The sequence below is a fragment of the Panulirus ornatus genome, chromosome 48 (genome assembly GCF_036320965.1).
Source record: "Panulirus ornatus isolate Po-2019 chromosome 48, ASM3632096v1, whole genome shotgun sequence".
Classification (NCBI taxonomy): Eukaryota; Metazoa; Arthropoda; class Malacostraca; order Decapoda; family Palinuridae; genus Panulirus; species Panulirus ornatus.
Window position 1 is genome coordinate 18,223,256 of NC_092271.1, and position 17,398 is coordinate 18,240,653.

The 17,398-nt window shown below is 38.1% G+C and overlaps 1 protein-coding gene across 4 annotated transcripts in view; it reads left to right on the plus strand.

Moving 5' to 3' along the window:
- betaggt-I (geranylgeranyl transferase type-1 subunit beta) overlaps positions 1-16,889 on the plus strand; it is a 77,522-nt gene extending 60,633 nt beyond the window's left edge. For all 4 annotated transcript variants that reach the window (XM_071690717.1, XM_071690719.1, XM_071690718.1 and 1 more), the window contains 5 exons: positions 730-943; positions 3,181-3,313; positions 4,613-4,732; positions 9,733-9,846; positions 15,576-16,889. In XM_071690717.1, the coding sequence (XP_071546818.1) occupies positions 730-943; positions 3,181-3,313; positions 4,613-4,732; positions 9,733-9,846; positions 15,576-15,848 (854 nt within the window). In that variant the 3' untranslated portion in view covers positions 15,849-16,889. The remainder of the gene's footprint in view (positions 1-729; positions 944-3,180; positions 3,314-4,612; positions 4,733-9,732; positions 9,847-15,575) is intronic.
- The last annotated feature ends 509 nt before the right edge of the window (positions 16,890-17,398 follow it).

The following is a 17,398-nucleotide window of genomic DNA, read 5'->3' on the forward strand; positions in this document are numbered from 1 at the left end:
TAGAGAGAGAGGAGAATGAGTGGTTCCAGATGATGGGTCTGTAACAGTGGTGTGTGATGTCACCATGGCTGTTCAATCTATTTACAGATGGAGTGGTATGGGAGGTAAATGCGAAGGTCATGGAAAGAATGGCAGGTCTGCACTCTGATTCTAAAAGAAGTGGGGATAATCTAGGCAGTTGTGATTTATGAAAATTGGAGAATAATATTGGGAATACATGCAATGCAACAACAGCGTGATGTATAGATAAATTACTCACTCCATACATTGGATTAGAAGAATGAGTAAAAAATATTGAATGTCGGTAGGTACATGTACAGGCTACAGAGCAGTGCATTGTAGTGCAGTGTTTGGTTATTTTGATTGAGTTTGATTCCATGTTAGAGTTCTTGGATGGCTGTGCCACTGGACACTTATATGGTGTATATAACTTTTGAGATGATTTTTTCCCAAAAATTAATGAAAATCAACTTCAGTGTTCTTAATCAGGTATTATAGTCAAATCAGTTTGATGACGTTTTTCTCTGTACCACACACTTTAACCTTTGATCTTCATAGCCTGATAGCTGTAAGTATACAAGATTGTTATCTACCAGTCATATTATTTATTAGCATAATTTTGTAATCAGTATTATATATTAGCATAATGAGTATTCTGACAGTTATGGACTTCATAAATGTCATTACTTTCAGTACTTGTAATCAATTACATGACTCTCTGCCCTCCAGATCAAATGGCAAATGCAGGGTTTCGAGGAGGGACATCTCTGGCAGGTTGCAGAGGCACAAGTGACTATACTTCCAATATCTCCTTTGACTGTGGACACATTACTATGACTTACACTGCCCTTGCCTCGCTAATTATTTTAGGAGATGACTTAACCCGTGTTAACAGGAAAGCAGTCTTGGCTCATGTTGCAGCTTTGCAGTGTCAGGATGGCAGGTAAGCCATTTGTTATAAGCTGATGCTTGTTTTTTTAACTTTATTGATATTTTTTTCTTTGCTTGCTGCTGCTGTTTTTCAAATTTACCACTTTTTTGTAGTCTTACCCTCTTTTGTATTTCACACAAACACATTTTGAATAATAGCTCTACACTTTGTTTCCCATCTTTCTTGAATCCTTTCATCTTTCTGTATTTTAAAACTTGTCTGTGGATAATAGGTTTTGGTTTTGGTACATTATACTTGACAGCCTGGTATTGGATGTGTGCAAATGAGACCATTGTTCTTTTTCTTAATGCTGCCATGTAAAAGTGGGAAAAGCAGTTAGGTACTATATGAAAAAAATCGCCAAGAAATTTCACTCCCCACGCTAATAATATCAACACAATGACAACACACAAACTAATTGTTGTTAGAACACTAACTGGCACCAGGTCTGGACAAGAAGAATCCCTCAGCATTTTATACGAACAATTGATCTGCTCAAATGTAAATAATGCCTCGCCTGCCTGGTCTTCTACCCTCTTAAGAGTTGTAAATCACACAAAGTAGTGCACTTAGTACAACCACTAGCTGTCTAGCAACCACAAAAACTTAGCACCTTCACAGTGAAGTAAAGATCCTCCCAATACAGTCCCACTTCATCATGCTCAGCACTTACTTTTATTTAACAGCACTGAACCCCTCCCACCCAAACCACTCTCTAACCAACCAACAAGTAAAGATAAAAAGCTTACCCCTGCATCACACTTCGGTATCCTTTACTCACAGTTCCCCACTCCAGTAACATCTATTCACAGATCCCCCTACCCCTGCAAATAACACTTTGACAAAACTTATACACACTGAAATAACCTAACAAGCACTGACCAGCTGATTTCCCTACTCAAGTCTTAAACTGCAACTCATCAGAAACCACACACACTGTACTTTACCTTACCTCCATACCCTAGGAGTCCCTTCCAACTTTTCTGAAGCTCCTGCAGTGCTCAAAAAGTGGGCCATGCCCACCTAGTGAGACCACTGGTCATAAAGTGTAGTGATGTTAAACATTGTCCTTCGAGGGGAGAATACAGGACAACTGAGCAACAAGTGTTTAGTTTCATCATTGTTAATTGCATTATGGGCATAAAGAGTCTTAAGTTGTGTTGCATCAGTATTTGTAATGTACGGATGGGTGATGTCCAGAGCAAAGAAAAGAAAGTGGTTTCAGGTGGATGTATGTCTAGTTGTGTGGTGTTTAAGACTGAGTTGGTAGGATAGTTTTTAGTGCTTGCTGGGTCATTTCAGTTTTTATGTGTTGTCACTCATGTTAAAGATGTGAGGACCTGTGTGTAGAGGTTGCTGAAGTGTGAAACAGGTATGGGCTCTTTATTTCTACTTAGAGATTGGAGATTAGTTATGGAGTGGGTGGAATGGGAGCAGTAGGAGTCCCATAAAATGGGTCTTGACATTGTATGATTAAGTAAGAATTATTTGTTTATCATTGTACTAGTGCATGTGATCAGTGATTTACCAAAAACATTTAGACATATATCCTAAAATTATAAAATTCTTAAGGCCAGCTGTTTGACATATGCATGTTTACTTTGTTTTTTTTATGTGTGATTGATTTTCCAAAATTGGATACACAACAGTGCACTCTAGTGTACTTGAGTTCTACAGTTATGGAGAATTTTGCCATGGCCACTCCCTTGAAAGAGTTCCAAAAGGGAACATGGATCAGAGATATAGATAGATAGGTACATGATGGCAACTGTTCATTTTCTTAGATTGCTTTGTACCGCAATCTTGTGTATCAAATTCATGACTTGTTTGCAGCAAACCATTGAACCAAAAAGTAAATCGATATTAGGTTATTTTCTGTGCTAAGTAATTTGGTAGTGTATTGGTTTTATCATTTTGCTAATAACTGTGTCTCAAAAGCAAAATTATCACTGAAAATGCAGTTTCACTAATCTTTTCTTTCAACACATGCCAGAGGTATAACCACTCACCTTCAAGTTTGTTAGAAAACTGAAGTGGTTGTTGATACATAGCAGGGAAAGAATACATATACAGCTTTAATGAGATTTTATTACAGTTTACCCAAGACCCATTTGACTTGCACATGATTTAACACATAAAATGCTATCTGAATGGTCTTGATATGGAAAAGCTCTTGAACTGACAATATTTATAAAGTTCTTTCTAGAAAAACTTTCAGTTGCTGTCATTATTTTCATCCTTATTTTCAGTTTCTATTCCACTCGAGGAGGAAGTGAGAATGACATGCGGTTCATGTACTGTGCAGCAACCATCTGCTTCATTCTTCAAGATTTCTCAGCCATAAATATCAACACTGCTGTCCAGTATATTGTCAACAGCATGGTAATAAATAATCCACTTAGTTGTTAAGTGGTTGGCTGGCAAAGCCTATCAGTACTGATTTGGTTCACAGTTTCTGAAAATTTCTCATCCACCACCTGAGAGAAGTGCCCGGGAGGGTTTTACTGTCCTTTGGATGATAACATATATTTCTTTTCTTTCATACTTGATTGCAGTTACCCGCATTAGCAAGGTAGCTCCAGAAACAAAGGAAGGCCACATCCACTCCCATCAATTCTCTATCTGTCATTTGTAATACATGGAAACCACAGCTCCCTATCCACAACCACGACCTGCGGAGCTTTCCGATGTTCATCCCAGATGCTTCACATACCTTGGTTCAGTCCATCGACAGCATGTCAACCTCAGTATGTGCTTTCCATCCTTCCATCTCGAATTTGGTCTCCTTATTCCCTCCACTTCTGACACATATATCCCCTTTGTTAGCCTTTCCTCACATGTTCCCTCCATATGTTCAGACTACTTCAACGCATCCTCTTCTGTTCTTTCAACCACATACTTTTTATTTCCACACATCTCTCTTACCCTTTCATCACTCACTCAATCATACCACCTCACACCACATATCGTCCTCAAACATTTCATTTCCAACACATCCAGAGAGGCATCAGAGATATTGATAGATAGATCTCTGTTGCATCACGAGTGAACTTGCATAAAGTCAGTTTCCGCTAGTCACTGTATTTCTTTAGCTTGAAATACTTCCTAAGAATTTTTACCTGCTTGAATACTACTTTACCACATACTGTTTCCATGGTCATCACCATGTTCAGTAGAGGACAATGTATCTTGGGCTCAAGTGTTTTGACTGTACCACTGAAGGCCTCAGCATTGCAGCTGAAATCAGGCAGAATTCAAATAATAGTCAAAGGGAAAACAAGGACAGTTGAGTGGAATATTTTGATAGGGATAAGATATTTGGTGGTGAGGAGGAGGAGGGGATTTAAAGGGGAAGGATGACTAAGGGGGCCAGGAATCAAAAGCAGTATCAAGGCTCGAGATGTCTGTCCTGAACCAGACTAGGGCAGTATGCTACCCCTGTCCTTGTGTTTAGTGTACGTGATTGAAACCCACTTCATGGCTTTCTAATATTGGTGTAAAATTGAAATCCTTATCCATGGTAGGCCCATGCATAGCAGTTAAAGGGTGTATATAGCTTTTATGGGAAGTGTATACCCCTGACTTTTATTTTTCTTTTGGTTTTAGTAAAATATAGCATTATGTAGCCTCATTTTTTTTTTGACACTCGCATGTTAACAATTCCTTAATACTAATTTCCAGAGTTATGAAGGTGCTATGGGTCAGGGAATCTACTTAGAGGCCCATGGAGGAAGTAGCTACTGTGCAGTTGCAACTCTACACTTGATGGGAAAGCTTGATTTGGCTTTGTCTGATATGCAGGTTACTGTGACATTCTTTTTATATTTTTTGTATGGTGATGAAAGATTAGTGCATGGATTGTAAATAGATGAAATGTGAAGAAAATTTTATTATGAAATGAAAGCTTAGTGAAAGCAGTATTTAGCTCTCTGTCATGTAATAACTTATCAGGGTAAGTTCCTAAAACTTTTCATCAAGACCTCAAAAGATTTTAAATGTTAATATGACCTTTTATTGCTTTTTCTGTATGAAAAGACTACAAAGTCTCCATATCTGACACCACTATTCCTCAGAAACATTATCAGATTGCAAACATTGTGCTGTAAAAAGCTACATCAAAAGCATAACTGTAGCCATTTAAAAGCAAAGTACACCTTAAAAAATTTGGATTCATTTTGGGTAACAAACAAAACAGTAAACTCATGCAGGATTTATTTTTGCATTGAATAAAATACGACAGAATATACATATGACAGCTGATGTTTATACAATGCCAAGTTTTTATTATACTTCATTTTTTTGGTTTTGATTTATCTTGAAGCAAGGTATTATATATAACACAAAGGGGATCTTTTGGACCATTAGGACTTTAGAATGTTGTTCTCTTCCTCATGCACTAATGTGTCCTCTTTTTTGAGGACTTGGAGGGTAAAACTGATCAAACAATTCAAATAGGCAGGGTAATTTTGCCCTTGAACTGTTCTATGAAATGCTTTTCTGTCAACCTAATCTGTAAAGTTTTATGAATTATGCACTCCTAGATGCCAGTACAGTCAACATTCAGCCACTGATTTGCAGACAGAAAAAGTTGTTGCATAGCACAGAAATAGGAAATGTATTTTGACAGCCTTGGAGCAAAGTGGCCAGCATGAGAAAAAGTACAAAATTAATTTTTCTTATACTACAGTCACTGTACATGGTAAAGGGTTATGTATTCAATAGGCTGTGTGAAAATACAAGAGTGATAGGTGAGATGTTTGAACTTTTTTCAGAATTTGTAGGCTGACAAGGTGTAAAGCTAAGCATAGCAGTACATCAAAAAAGGAGTCTTTCTTTCATTTCTTTTCACCATTTCCAGCAATTGAGCCCTAAAGAAAACAGCCTCACTTGGTTCCTTCCTATGTTCCTTTATAATAATAGCACAGGAGGGAGGAATTCCAGCCCCCACTCCTATCTTTCATAGTTGTGTATTCCCAAGGATAAAAACAAAAATTAAAAAATCTATTTTTTAATCAAAGTCACTTGCTGTTCACCACGTGGCTCAGTTCAAACCATTGGTCTTGCATAGGTAAAGTAGGTGAATACATGACTAATTAGGTCACTGTCGTGCTTAATACCTGCAAAAGTAAGCACACTAAATATCCTGAAGGGCCATGGGAAAACTAAAACTAATCAAGAACATAGCAAAAATCACCTCCCAAGCTGTCCCTTCTCATGCTTACATCTCTGAAGCCATGCTTCTGAAACCCCTCCACTCCATTACCACATTTCTCAGTCTTTCCTAGGTCATCAGAGGAACAGGAAATGGCAAGCTGAGCTCTAGTTATGACTGAACTTATCTGTTAACCCTCAAACAGCAGTCAACATCACACGATCTCTTGTTAGACAGCAGCATCTGTCAATCCTCAAACAGCAGTCAACATCACATGATCTCGTTATACAGCAGCAAACATTATATAATCTCATACAGGTTGGCAGCCATCATCAGTTGATGTTTTAACTTTTTCCCCTCTGTAATTTGCAAGCTGATTGCCAAGCAAGTTTGGGAAAAACAGTCTGCTGTCCTCAATACCTTAACAATCATCATGGTAAATGCTTGTCCACCAGTTTCTTAGGTTATACGTAGCACATGTAGATTGTTGGATGACCCATACAATTGCAAAGAACATGTTTCACCAGATGTGTCAGCTGGTAAAGAAAATGAAGACATAACAGGTGAAAGGTGAAGAAATAAGTGACATAGAGAATTATTTCAGTAGCAGTAGTGAGTATGGCCAGCAAGGTACTCCACCACTTGTATCCCCACCACTCTTTTACTCAGCCTTTACATGGTCACATGGAACAGATTCCATACCCACTTAACCTAAATTTTATGGATGTAATCCTAGGATGACAAAAGACTTAGGTTTAATAGATGATAGTTAAGAGCAAGAATGTTTCCAAGGCTGTTTTCTCTTAAAGTATCAAGTATACTGGTATTATTAATTCATTTAGAGTGCATAGTGTAATATTTCTTCATATATTTATTTTATTCACTCCCAATATTGTGTGTGTGAGAAAAAAAAAAAGTGTGATATCATGTACAGGAAATACAAACAGGACCACCATATCTTTGTCTTATCTTAAGACAAGGAAAGATCACCTTAAATAAGCAGGCAACACCCAAGACTACCATTAATTTTTGATAAGCAAAATTTTATATTTCTGATTCATGTTGTTCACCATCAATGCTGTCCCTGTAAAAGAGATATATTAGTGCATGATACCAAGTTCATGATAAAGAATTAACTTTTCCAAATACTCCCCACTTATCTGGAGACTTTGTATATATCAACGATACCCTCTTCTCCTTTCACTCAACACTCAAGTCCAACTCAGAGGTACTTTTTTTTTTTTCTTTTTTGTCAATTCATAAGAAAATTGCTGTTTGTGGAGGGTCTCCAGACTCAACCCACCATTTATTGTTTGATAAGTTTAGCAACTTTTGTCTTTCAGATCAAAATGTCAAAGACACAGACATTCTTTACTCCAAACTCGTATTCCTGTCATAAAATCTGATTTAAGCTGTCCATATCACACTCTGGATGCTGTTAGCCTTGTTTACCCAGTCCTACTAACTCATGATTCTTGATTCATTATGTCATGGTATTTCTTTTTTCTTTTTCACCCTCCAAAATTATGAACAATTATGCAAGATTGAACAAAATCCGTGAAAAAGCCCAAAAGGTCCACATGGTAATGTGGACAGTTCTTGGATGATCATGTCAGGTCAGACCTTCCCCAGCCTCATTTATCCCAACTTTCTTACATAGAAAAGATAATCATAGCCAGCTGCAGAGTGGAGCATTAGGCTGCAGCTGATCTTGTGTGCCTTTTATATCAAAGTAATCAGCATAAGTACCGCACTGTGTACATTGTAGCTATGTTCCGATAAGTGTCATGATGAAATTTGGAAGCGGTGAAGATGCCCCGAACAAAATTCTTGACGAAGACTCTAACTTAAATTTAGACATCAGTTTGAAATGAGGTAAACCAAACTTGAATCTTGCTGTAAATTGAATTTGAATCTTAAGGTAAATTAACTTGAATTCAGAGGTACACTAAACTAACAGTTAAGTTTTTACAGTATAAGCAGCACTTGCTGCACACTTGGATAACTTATACTTCACTAAAGAGTAAGATTATATGCAGTAATGTTTGTAATATACAACTTGCTTGGAGCAGAGCTGGTACAAAGTGAATTCATTTTCGAAGTCTCCAGGAAAGAAATAAGAGTTACAGCTTGTCATGGGCACATTTATTTATTGCATCGTTTATGTACATGTACACATTATGATATGCAAGTGATATGATTATACCACATTTTTACCAACAGATAATAGAATGTTTTAAATAGTGACATTTTATTTATGCACTAATACATCAGGGAAGATACTTTAACAGTCCTCTGGTAAACTATTTTGTTGTCATGTTTTATGTCTTGTGTAACATATTTGCAGAGATATCTAAGTTTTAAAGTATGAAAAAGTTTTATTTCTTTCCCTGGTGGTGTCCAACAAGCATTTTCACATCTATTTCCCATGCAATCTTGCCCTTTCTTTTGTGAAACCTTTGTCTTAACTGATGGGTTTGGTAGCCCAAGAGGGAGGGAATGATGGTTGTGAGGGATAGTATAGTGGCCAGGGTGGAAGGAGCTCGGTGGCAGTGAGGGTGAGTGTTGTAGCCCTTTACAGGAGAGAGCAGACAAGGGCCCAAATCTGATAGTATCTGTAAAAAAGAGAGAATTAGTAGCACTGTTTAAGAAAAGTGGTTAGTTTTTATTTACCATTGAAAGAATGAATCTGTATCTGAGATTTAACTTTGCTGAGTAGCTGGAACTACCGCAACTCTGAGAACAGTACTGTATGCAAGGACAAAGTAATCCCTCTTATAATTGAAGTAATTACTGAGGAGATGAGAACCCTCAGAATCAGAACAATACGTACAGATTTAGAGACCTGATTTGATTATGATTGGTGTAAGTCAGGGTTTCATTGATAAATAAAACATTGTGACGATACCAGTTATCGTTATTGCACCGAGTGATTGAACCATTGAGCCATTAAAGGGTATAGAAAGGAAATTCAAGGAATATAAAGACACTGGGATCAAGAAGGAATAGACTTCTCAAAGTTATCACTGTTCCTTTAGAAAATCCATTACAAGTCCAAGATTGTACATGGTAATTGAGATGATATTCAAGGAAGAAAGGATGGATAAAATTGGAAAAGGTTAGGGAATGCAGAGTTGTCAACAGCATGAGTGAATTTGGTTTCTTGTCAAGAAAGTCATCAGTGAAAAGAAGAAAGAGGGTAGGAGACAAAAGAATATTGAGAAACCCTACAGTTGACAAGGAAAGGAGAGGTTTATCTTTCACGTTACAGAAATGGATCCATGAGAAAGAAAGCTGCATATTGAGAACAGATTGAAAGAAGAGAGTTTGATCAGACTCCCATGCAAAACCCAACTAAGAATTGTCAAATTAGTAAGGATATTTTGAATCGTGCATATGCGTAAAATTACTTAACCTACATTAATATGAAATGAGGAACCATTAGAGGGCATAAAAAAGTATGTAAAGACAGATTTTTTTCTGTAAGAAAAAGTCTATTGTAATTAACAGAAGTAAAGTAGCATTAGTTATGAGTGGATTAGAGAAGGTCTTACACAGTCATTGTGTATAATATAGGAAATTGTTGGCTTAGGTATGCTTTAATATAGTTTGTGGAAGTTATCATACAAATAATGAGTGGTTCTTACAGAAACAGAGACTAATGCGGTGGTTAGTTGGTCGCCAGATTGGTGGAGGTTTACAAGGCCGACCCAACAAGCCTCCTGATACCTGCTACACATTTTGGATTGGAGCATCCTTGAAGGTTAGTTTTTCAGTAATAAAAAGTTTTATTTCTATATTGTGAAAATTTATGAATAGATTTAGCTTAGAAAGAATAAAAACTAGCGTGCTACATTAGTGATTTTTTTAGAAACTTTAAAGTATTTGATTTTCTTTTTTACTGTAGTCCACCACAGTCTTAAATTACGCTAGTCGGGTTTCTGTAAACCTTACTGAATATAATTGATTTTTGGACTCCTTCGATGATCAGGAACACTTGGTTTAAAAAGAGAGATGTACACAAGTATACATATGTAAATAGGAGAGATGGTCAAAGGGCATTATTAGATTACATGTTAATCGATAGGCTTGTAAAAAAGAGACTTTTGGATGTTAATATGCTCAGAGGGGCAGCTGATGGGATGTCTGGTCACAGTCTTGTGAAGGCAAAGATGAAGATTTGTAGAGGTTTTCAAAAAGGAAGAGAGAATGTCAGGGAGAAGAGAGTGGTGAGAGTAAGTGAGCTTGGAAAGGAGACTTGCATGACAAAAGTACCAGGAGAGATTGAACGAAGAATGGCAAAAGGTGAGAGCAAATGACATGAGGGGAGTGGGTAAGGAATGGGATGTATTTAGGGAAGCAATGATGGTATGTGCAAGGGATACATGTGGCAGAATAGAAAGAGCAGTGAGTGGCAGGATGAAGAGATAAAATTGTTAGTGAAAGAGAAAAGAGAGGCATGTGGACTATACTTGCAAGGAAGGAGTGCAAATGACTGGGAGATGTATAAGAGAAAACAGCAAGAGTTGGAAAAGAGGGCAAATGAGAGTTGGGGTGAGAGTATCATTAAACTTTGGGGAGAATAAAAAGATTTTTGGAAGGAGATAAATAACATGCGTAAGACGAGAACAAATGGGAACATCAGTGATGGAAGTAGTGGGGCAAGTGATAATAAGTAGTGATGAAGTGAGGAGAAGGAGTGAGTATTTTGAAGGTTTTTTGAATGTTTGATGATAGACTGGCAGATGTAGAGTGTTTTGTTCAGGATGGTGTGCAAAGTGAGAGAGTCAGGGAGTGTTTTGATGAAGAGAGAAGAGGTGAAAGCCTTGTGGAAGATGAAATCCGGCAAGGCAGCGGGGTTGGATGGTATTGCAGTTGAATTTATTAAGAAAGGGGATGACTGTCTTTTTGATTGGTTGGTAAGGATATCCAGCGTATGTATGGACCTTGCTAAAAATCTTGAGGATTGGCAGAATACATGTATAGTACCACTGTACAAAGGCAAAGGGGATTCAGGTGTTTTTTCATATTACAGAGGCATAACTTTGTTAAATATTTCTGGAAAATTGTATGGGAGGGGTATTGATTGAGAAGGTGAAGGCATGCACAGAGCATCAGATTGGGGAGGAGCAGTGTGCTTTCTGAAGCAGTAGAAGATGTATAGATCAGGTCTTTGCTTTGAAGAATGTGTGTGAGAAATAGAGAAACGTGGATTTGTATATTTATTTATTATTTTGCTTTGTCGCTGTCTCCCGTGTTAGCGAGGTAGCGCAAGGAAACAGATGAAAGAAATGGCCCAACCCACCCACATACACATGTGTATACATACACAGCCACACACGCAAATATACATGCCTATACATCTCAACATATACGTATATATACACACACAGACATATACATATGTACATAATTCATACTGTCTGCCTTTATTCATTCCCATCGCCACCCTTCCACAAATGAAATAACAACCCCCTCCCCCCTCATATGCATGAGGTAGTGCTAGGAAAAGACAACAAAGGCCACATTCATTGACACTCAGTCTCTAGCTGTCATGTAATAATGCACCAAAACCACAGTTCCCTTTCCACATCCAGGCCCCACAGAACTTTCCATGGTTTACCCCAGACACTTCACATGCCCTGGTTCAATTCATTGACAGCACATCAACCCCGGTATACCACATCGTTCCAATTCACTCTATTCCTTGCACACCATTCACCCTCCTGCATGTTCAGGCCCCAATCATTCAAAAACTTTTTCACTCCATCTTTCCACCTCCAGTATGGTCTCCCACTTCTCCTCGTTCCCTCCACCTCTGACACATATATCCTCTTGGTCAATCTTTCCTCACTCATTCTCTCCATGTGACCAAACCATTTCAAAACACCCTCTTCTGCTCTCTCAACCACACTCTTTTTATTACCACACATCTCTCATACCCTATTATCACTTACTTGATCAAACCATCTCACACCACATATTGTCCTCATACATGTCATTTCCAGCACATCCACCCTCCTCCGCACGACTCTATCCATAGCCCACGCCTTACAACCATACAACAGTGTTGGAACCACTATTCCTTCAAACATACCCATTTTTGCTCTCCAAGATAATATTCTCGACTTCCACACATTCTTCAACGCTCCCAGAACTTTTGCCCCCTCCCCCACCCTATGATTCACTTCCACTTCCATGGTTCCATCCGCTGCCAAATCCACTCCCAAATATCTAAAACACTTCACTTCCTCCAGTTTTTCTCCATTCAAACTTGCCTCCCAGTTGACTTCTCCCTCAATCCTACTGTACCTAATAACCTTGCTCTTATTCACATTTACTCTCAGCTTTCTTCTTTCACACACTTTACCAAACTCAGTCACCAGCTTCTGCAGTTTCTCACCTGAATCAGCCTCCAGTGCTGTATCATCAGCGAACAACAACTGACTCACTTCCCAAGCTCTCTCATCCACAACAGACTGCATACTTGCCCCTCTTTCCAAAACTCTTGCATTTACCTCCCTAACGACACCCCATTCATAATCATTCATTTCCGTCGCCACCCCGCCACACATGAAAAAACAGCACGCCCCTACCCCCCTGTGCGTGCGAGGTAGCACTAAGAAAAGACAACAAAGGCCACATTTGTTCACACTCGGTCTCTAGCTGTCATGTATAATGCACCGAAACCACAGCTCCCTTTCCACATTCAGGCCTCACAAAACTTTCCATGGTTTACCCCAGACACTCATTCTCTCCATATGACCAAACCATTTCAATACACCCTCTTCTGCTTTCTCAACCACACTCTTTTTGTTACCACATATCTCTCTTACCCTTTCATTACTGACTCGATTAAACCACCTCACACCACATACTGTCCTCAAACATTTTATTTCCAACACATCCACCATCCTCCGCACAACCTTATCTATAGCCTATGCCTCGCAACCATATAATGTTGTTCGAACAATTATTCTTTCAAACATACCCAGTTTTGCTCTGAGATGATGTTTTCACCTTCCACACATTTTTCATCAGAACCTTTGCCCCCTCTCCCACCCTATGTCTCACTTCCATGGTTCCATTCCCAGATATCTAAAACACCACTTCCTCCAAGTTTTCTCCTTTCAAACTCGCATCCCAACTAACTTGCCCCTTAACCATGCTCTTATATACATTTACCTTCAACTTTCTCCTTTCACATACTTTTCCAAATTCAGTCACCAATTCTGCAGTTTCTCACTCGAAACAGCCACCAGTGCTGTATCATCGGCAAACAACAAATTACTCGCTTCCCAGGCCCCTCCGTCCCTAACAGACTGCATACCCTCCCCTTTCTCCAAAACTTGAATTAATCTCCCTAACCATCCCATCCGAAAATAAATTAAACAATAATGGGGACATCACACACCTCTGCTGCAGACCCGACCTTCACAGAAACCAATATGCTTTCCTCTCTTCCTACTTATACACATGCTTTACATGGGCTATAGATAGAGTTGTGTGGAGGAGGGTGGATGTGCTGGAAATGAGATGTTTGAGGACAATGTGGTGTCAGGTGGTTTGATCGAGTTATTAATGAAAGGGTAAGAGAGATGTGTGGTGGTAAAAAGAATGTGGTTGAGAGAGCAGAAGAGGGTGTTTTGAAATGGTTTGATCACATGGAGAGAATGAGTGAGGAAAGATTGACATAGAGTATATATGTGTCAGAGGTGGATGGAACAAGTGGGAGACCAAATTGGAGGTGGAAAGATGGAGTGAAAAAGATTTTGAGTGATTGGGGCCTGAACATGCAGGAGGGTGAAAGGCGTGCAAGGAATAGAGTGAATTGGAACGATGTGGTATACCAGGGTTGACGTGCTGTCAATGGATTGAACCAGGTCATGTGGAGCGTCTGTGGTAAACCATGGAAAGTTTTGTGGGGCATGGATGTGGAAAGGGAGCTGTGGCTTCGGTGCATTATACATGACAGCTAGAGACTGTGTGTGAACGAATGTGGCCTTTGTTGTCTTTTCCTAGTGCTACCTCGCACACATGCAGGGGGAGGGGGGTTGTCAATTCATGTGTGGCGGGGTGGCGATGGGAATAAATAAGGGCAGACAGTATGAATTATGTACATGTGTATATATGTCTGTGTGTGTATATATATGTATACGTTGAGATATAGAGGTATGTAAGTGCATTATATGTATATGTACATCACACCTGAAGAATGGTTGTTAAAAAGTGAGGTCATTGTTTTTGTTCTTAGTGTTATTGCTACAGCAAGAAATTGCAAACAAGTATGAAAAAATTATTTGAAATGTTTTATTAGCATTTAATGATGGAGGTATTGTGTAGGGAATTTTTTTTTCTTTTTTTTGGAAATTTAAAGTTCAGAGCTCACATCAGTTATAAAGGACCATATGATAGTTTGCACTTCATTTTATATGTAATTCTAATCCCTATTATGACTTTGGATTTATATTGCTTCAGTTTGTACTTCTTGTATCATCTTAGGTAAGCTTTCTTAATTTCATTGGAAATTTTGTTTCATCAAATCTTTTTCGAAACTGTATACTTTTGAAACAATTATACATTTTTTTTTCTTCAAATACTTTATGCTCTGTCGGAGAACCATCATCTGCCAGTGGTTCAGGAAATTTTCAGTTTGTCTCCTAGTATACAGGCTAAACCACCCTGTTTTCTTTTCTCTTTCCATCCATACTCCACGTGCACCATTTAGAAAATATTAGACAGTAGTTAGTTTCCTTGGTAAGCTTTGCCTCGGTGACAGAAAAATTAATTTCATTTTACAAGTGCTTTAAGCTTCTTGATGTTAACTACAAATTCATATGCATTTATATGTTTTTCCTTCAGGCGTACACTCAGTGTTTGATCTTCCTGGTCTCCTGTTAGTACTGTAGATGTTTGATCACTATTCTGTCCATGCCTTTCACATATTTTCACCATCTGGATTATTTCTTTTCTACTTGCTCCAGTGGTTTGTCTCTAATGAACATCTGCCAAATCTTTCACAATAATCTATGGAAGTCTCTTTGCCTAACTTAACGCCACTTATATATTTTATTCCACTTTGAAAGTAACCTTTACAGATTTGTCCAGTCTCCCAGTCAGAGTAAAGTGGAGGGTGGATGTGCTGGAAATGAGATGTTTGAGGACAATATGCGGTGTGAGGTGGTTTGATCGAGTAAGTAATGAAAGGGTAAGAGAGATGCGTGGTAATAAAAAGAGTTGTGGTTGAGAGAGTAGAAGAGGGTGTTTTGAAATGGTTTGGTCACACAGAGAGAATGAGTGAGGAAAGATTGACAAAGAAGATATATGTGTCAGAGGTGGAGGGAACGAGAAGTGGGAGACCAAATTGGAGGTGGAAAGATGGAGTGAAAAAGATGTATATACACACACATGCATACATCCTCGCCATTTCCTGCTTTACTTGCATTAACTATTGTACTGTAGATACTGAATTATTTTAATTCTCTTTCATAGTTACTAGGAGGTCTGAACTACTTGGACCTGGAAGCACTTCGGCAGTTTGTTTTGTCAACACAGGACCCAATCACAGGGGGATTAGCAAAATATCCTGACTCTCATCCAGATGGCTTGCACACATATCTGGGAATCAGTGGACTCTCCCTCTTAAACAGAGATAACTTAAGACCAGTAGATCCTGCCCTGAATATCAGTCAGCGAGCCCTCAAACATCTCCACACATTGCACAAATCTACCACTGAAAACTCAAAGTCTTCAAACTATTTATAAGTCGCATTTATTGTAAATATCCCTGCCAGGTAGTTTTGTTCTTTGTTTGACTCCTGCCACATGCGGTAAGTATAATATATATAGAGAGAGAGTGTGATTTATAGGAACATAGATACATATTATTTCAGGCACATTTGTAGAGACAATTATGTTAACATATATATATATATTGTATATATTTATATGAATTGTATATATATATATATAAAAAAACATCTCATTTCAGACACAAAGCTTGTGTAACATGTTATTATGATTTAATTGGCAGTTTCAAGGAATTTTAAAGGTTCTTTTGAAATGTGGAAGTTAATAGTTTTAAACTTTCGTTAACAAATGGTTTGATACTTGTATATCTGTAAAGTCTTGTTTTCACATGTTCAACACATGTAGTGTTTTAGTTTTTTAAAATTCAATGGAAATTTATCAAAATATATAACATGCTAAACTTTTAGATTATTTTGTAGGTTTGTATGATGTAGGAAGTTACTTTAATAAGAGATAATGTAAAGGTGATATTTTGTATACAAGTGAGCAAAGATTTCTGTATTTAATGGTATAGGCCTCATATTAGTAGGGAAAATATTGGAAATCAAGGACATATTACGATGTAAATCAAAAAGGCAATTCCTAGCAAAATATAAGCCTTAAAACAGGTGCATTTCTGCCACATTTTGTTGCAATATCTGCTATCAGTAACCTAATCTCTGCTTTTCAAGGGCTCAATAAAAAGTATTATTGCACAAACAAGACTTGAATGAAAAATTTAAGTTTTCCGCACAATTTATGTAATTAAATAATTTTGCCAGTTCCCTGGTAGAGTTGTGAGGAGGTGAGTGACTCTTGCAGGTAAACCCAAGTAATTTTTTTGATGAGTGAAGTGGCACTTGCACGTCACTTAAAATGTTCCCTCAAAATCCCCCTAGCTTTGTTACCAGATATGTATCCTTTTAGTAGCATTTCTTTTAAGGAATGTCAGATCATGATAGTGAAGAATTGTCACATGGTATAGAATTATATTCTTCAAACTGACCAAAAGTAAAATATGTTTATCCCCCCATGTATCTTTATTATGTATTACATCTCTTCAGCAAATGACGTGAGGAATGAGATGTATTTAGGGAAGCAGTGATGGCTTGCACAAAAGATGCATGTGTCATAAGACAGGTGGGAGATGGGCAGATTAGAAAGGATAGTGAGTGGTGCGATGAAGAAGTAAAAGTAAGGTTGTTAGTGAAAGAGAAAAGAGAGGCATTTGGGAGATACTTATAGGGAATTAGTGCAAATGACTGGGAGATGTATAAAAGAAAGTGTCAGGAGGTCAAGAGAAAGGGGCAAGAGTTAAAAAAAGAGGGCAAATGAGAATTGGGATGAGAGAGTATCATTAAATTGTAGGGAGAATAAAAAGATGTTTTGGAAGGAGGTAAATAACATACGTAAAACAAGAGAACAAATGGGAACATCGGTGAGAGGGGGGGGGAGAGGTGATAACAGGTAGTTATGAACTGAGGAGGGGATAACTGAGTATTTTGAAGGTTTATGAATGTGTTTGA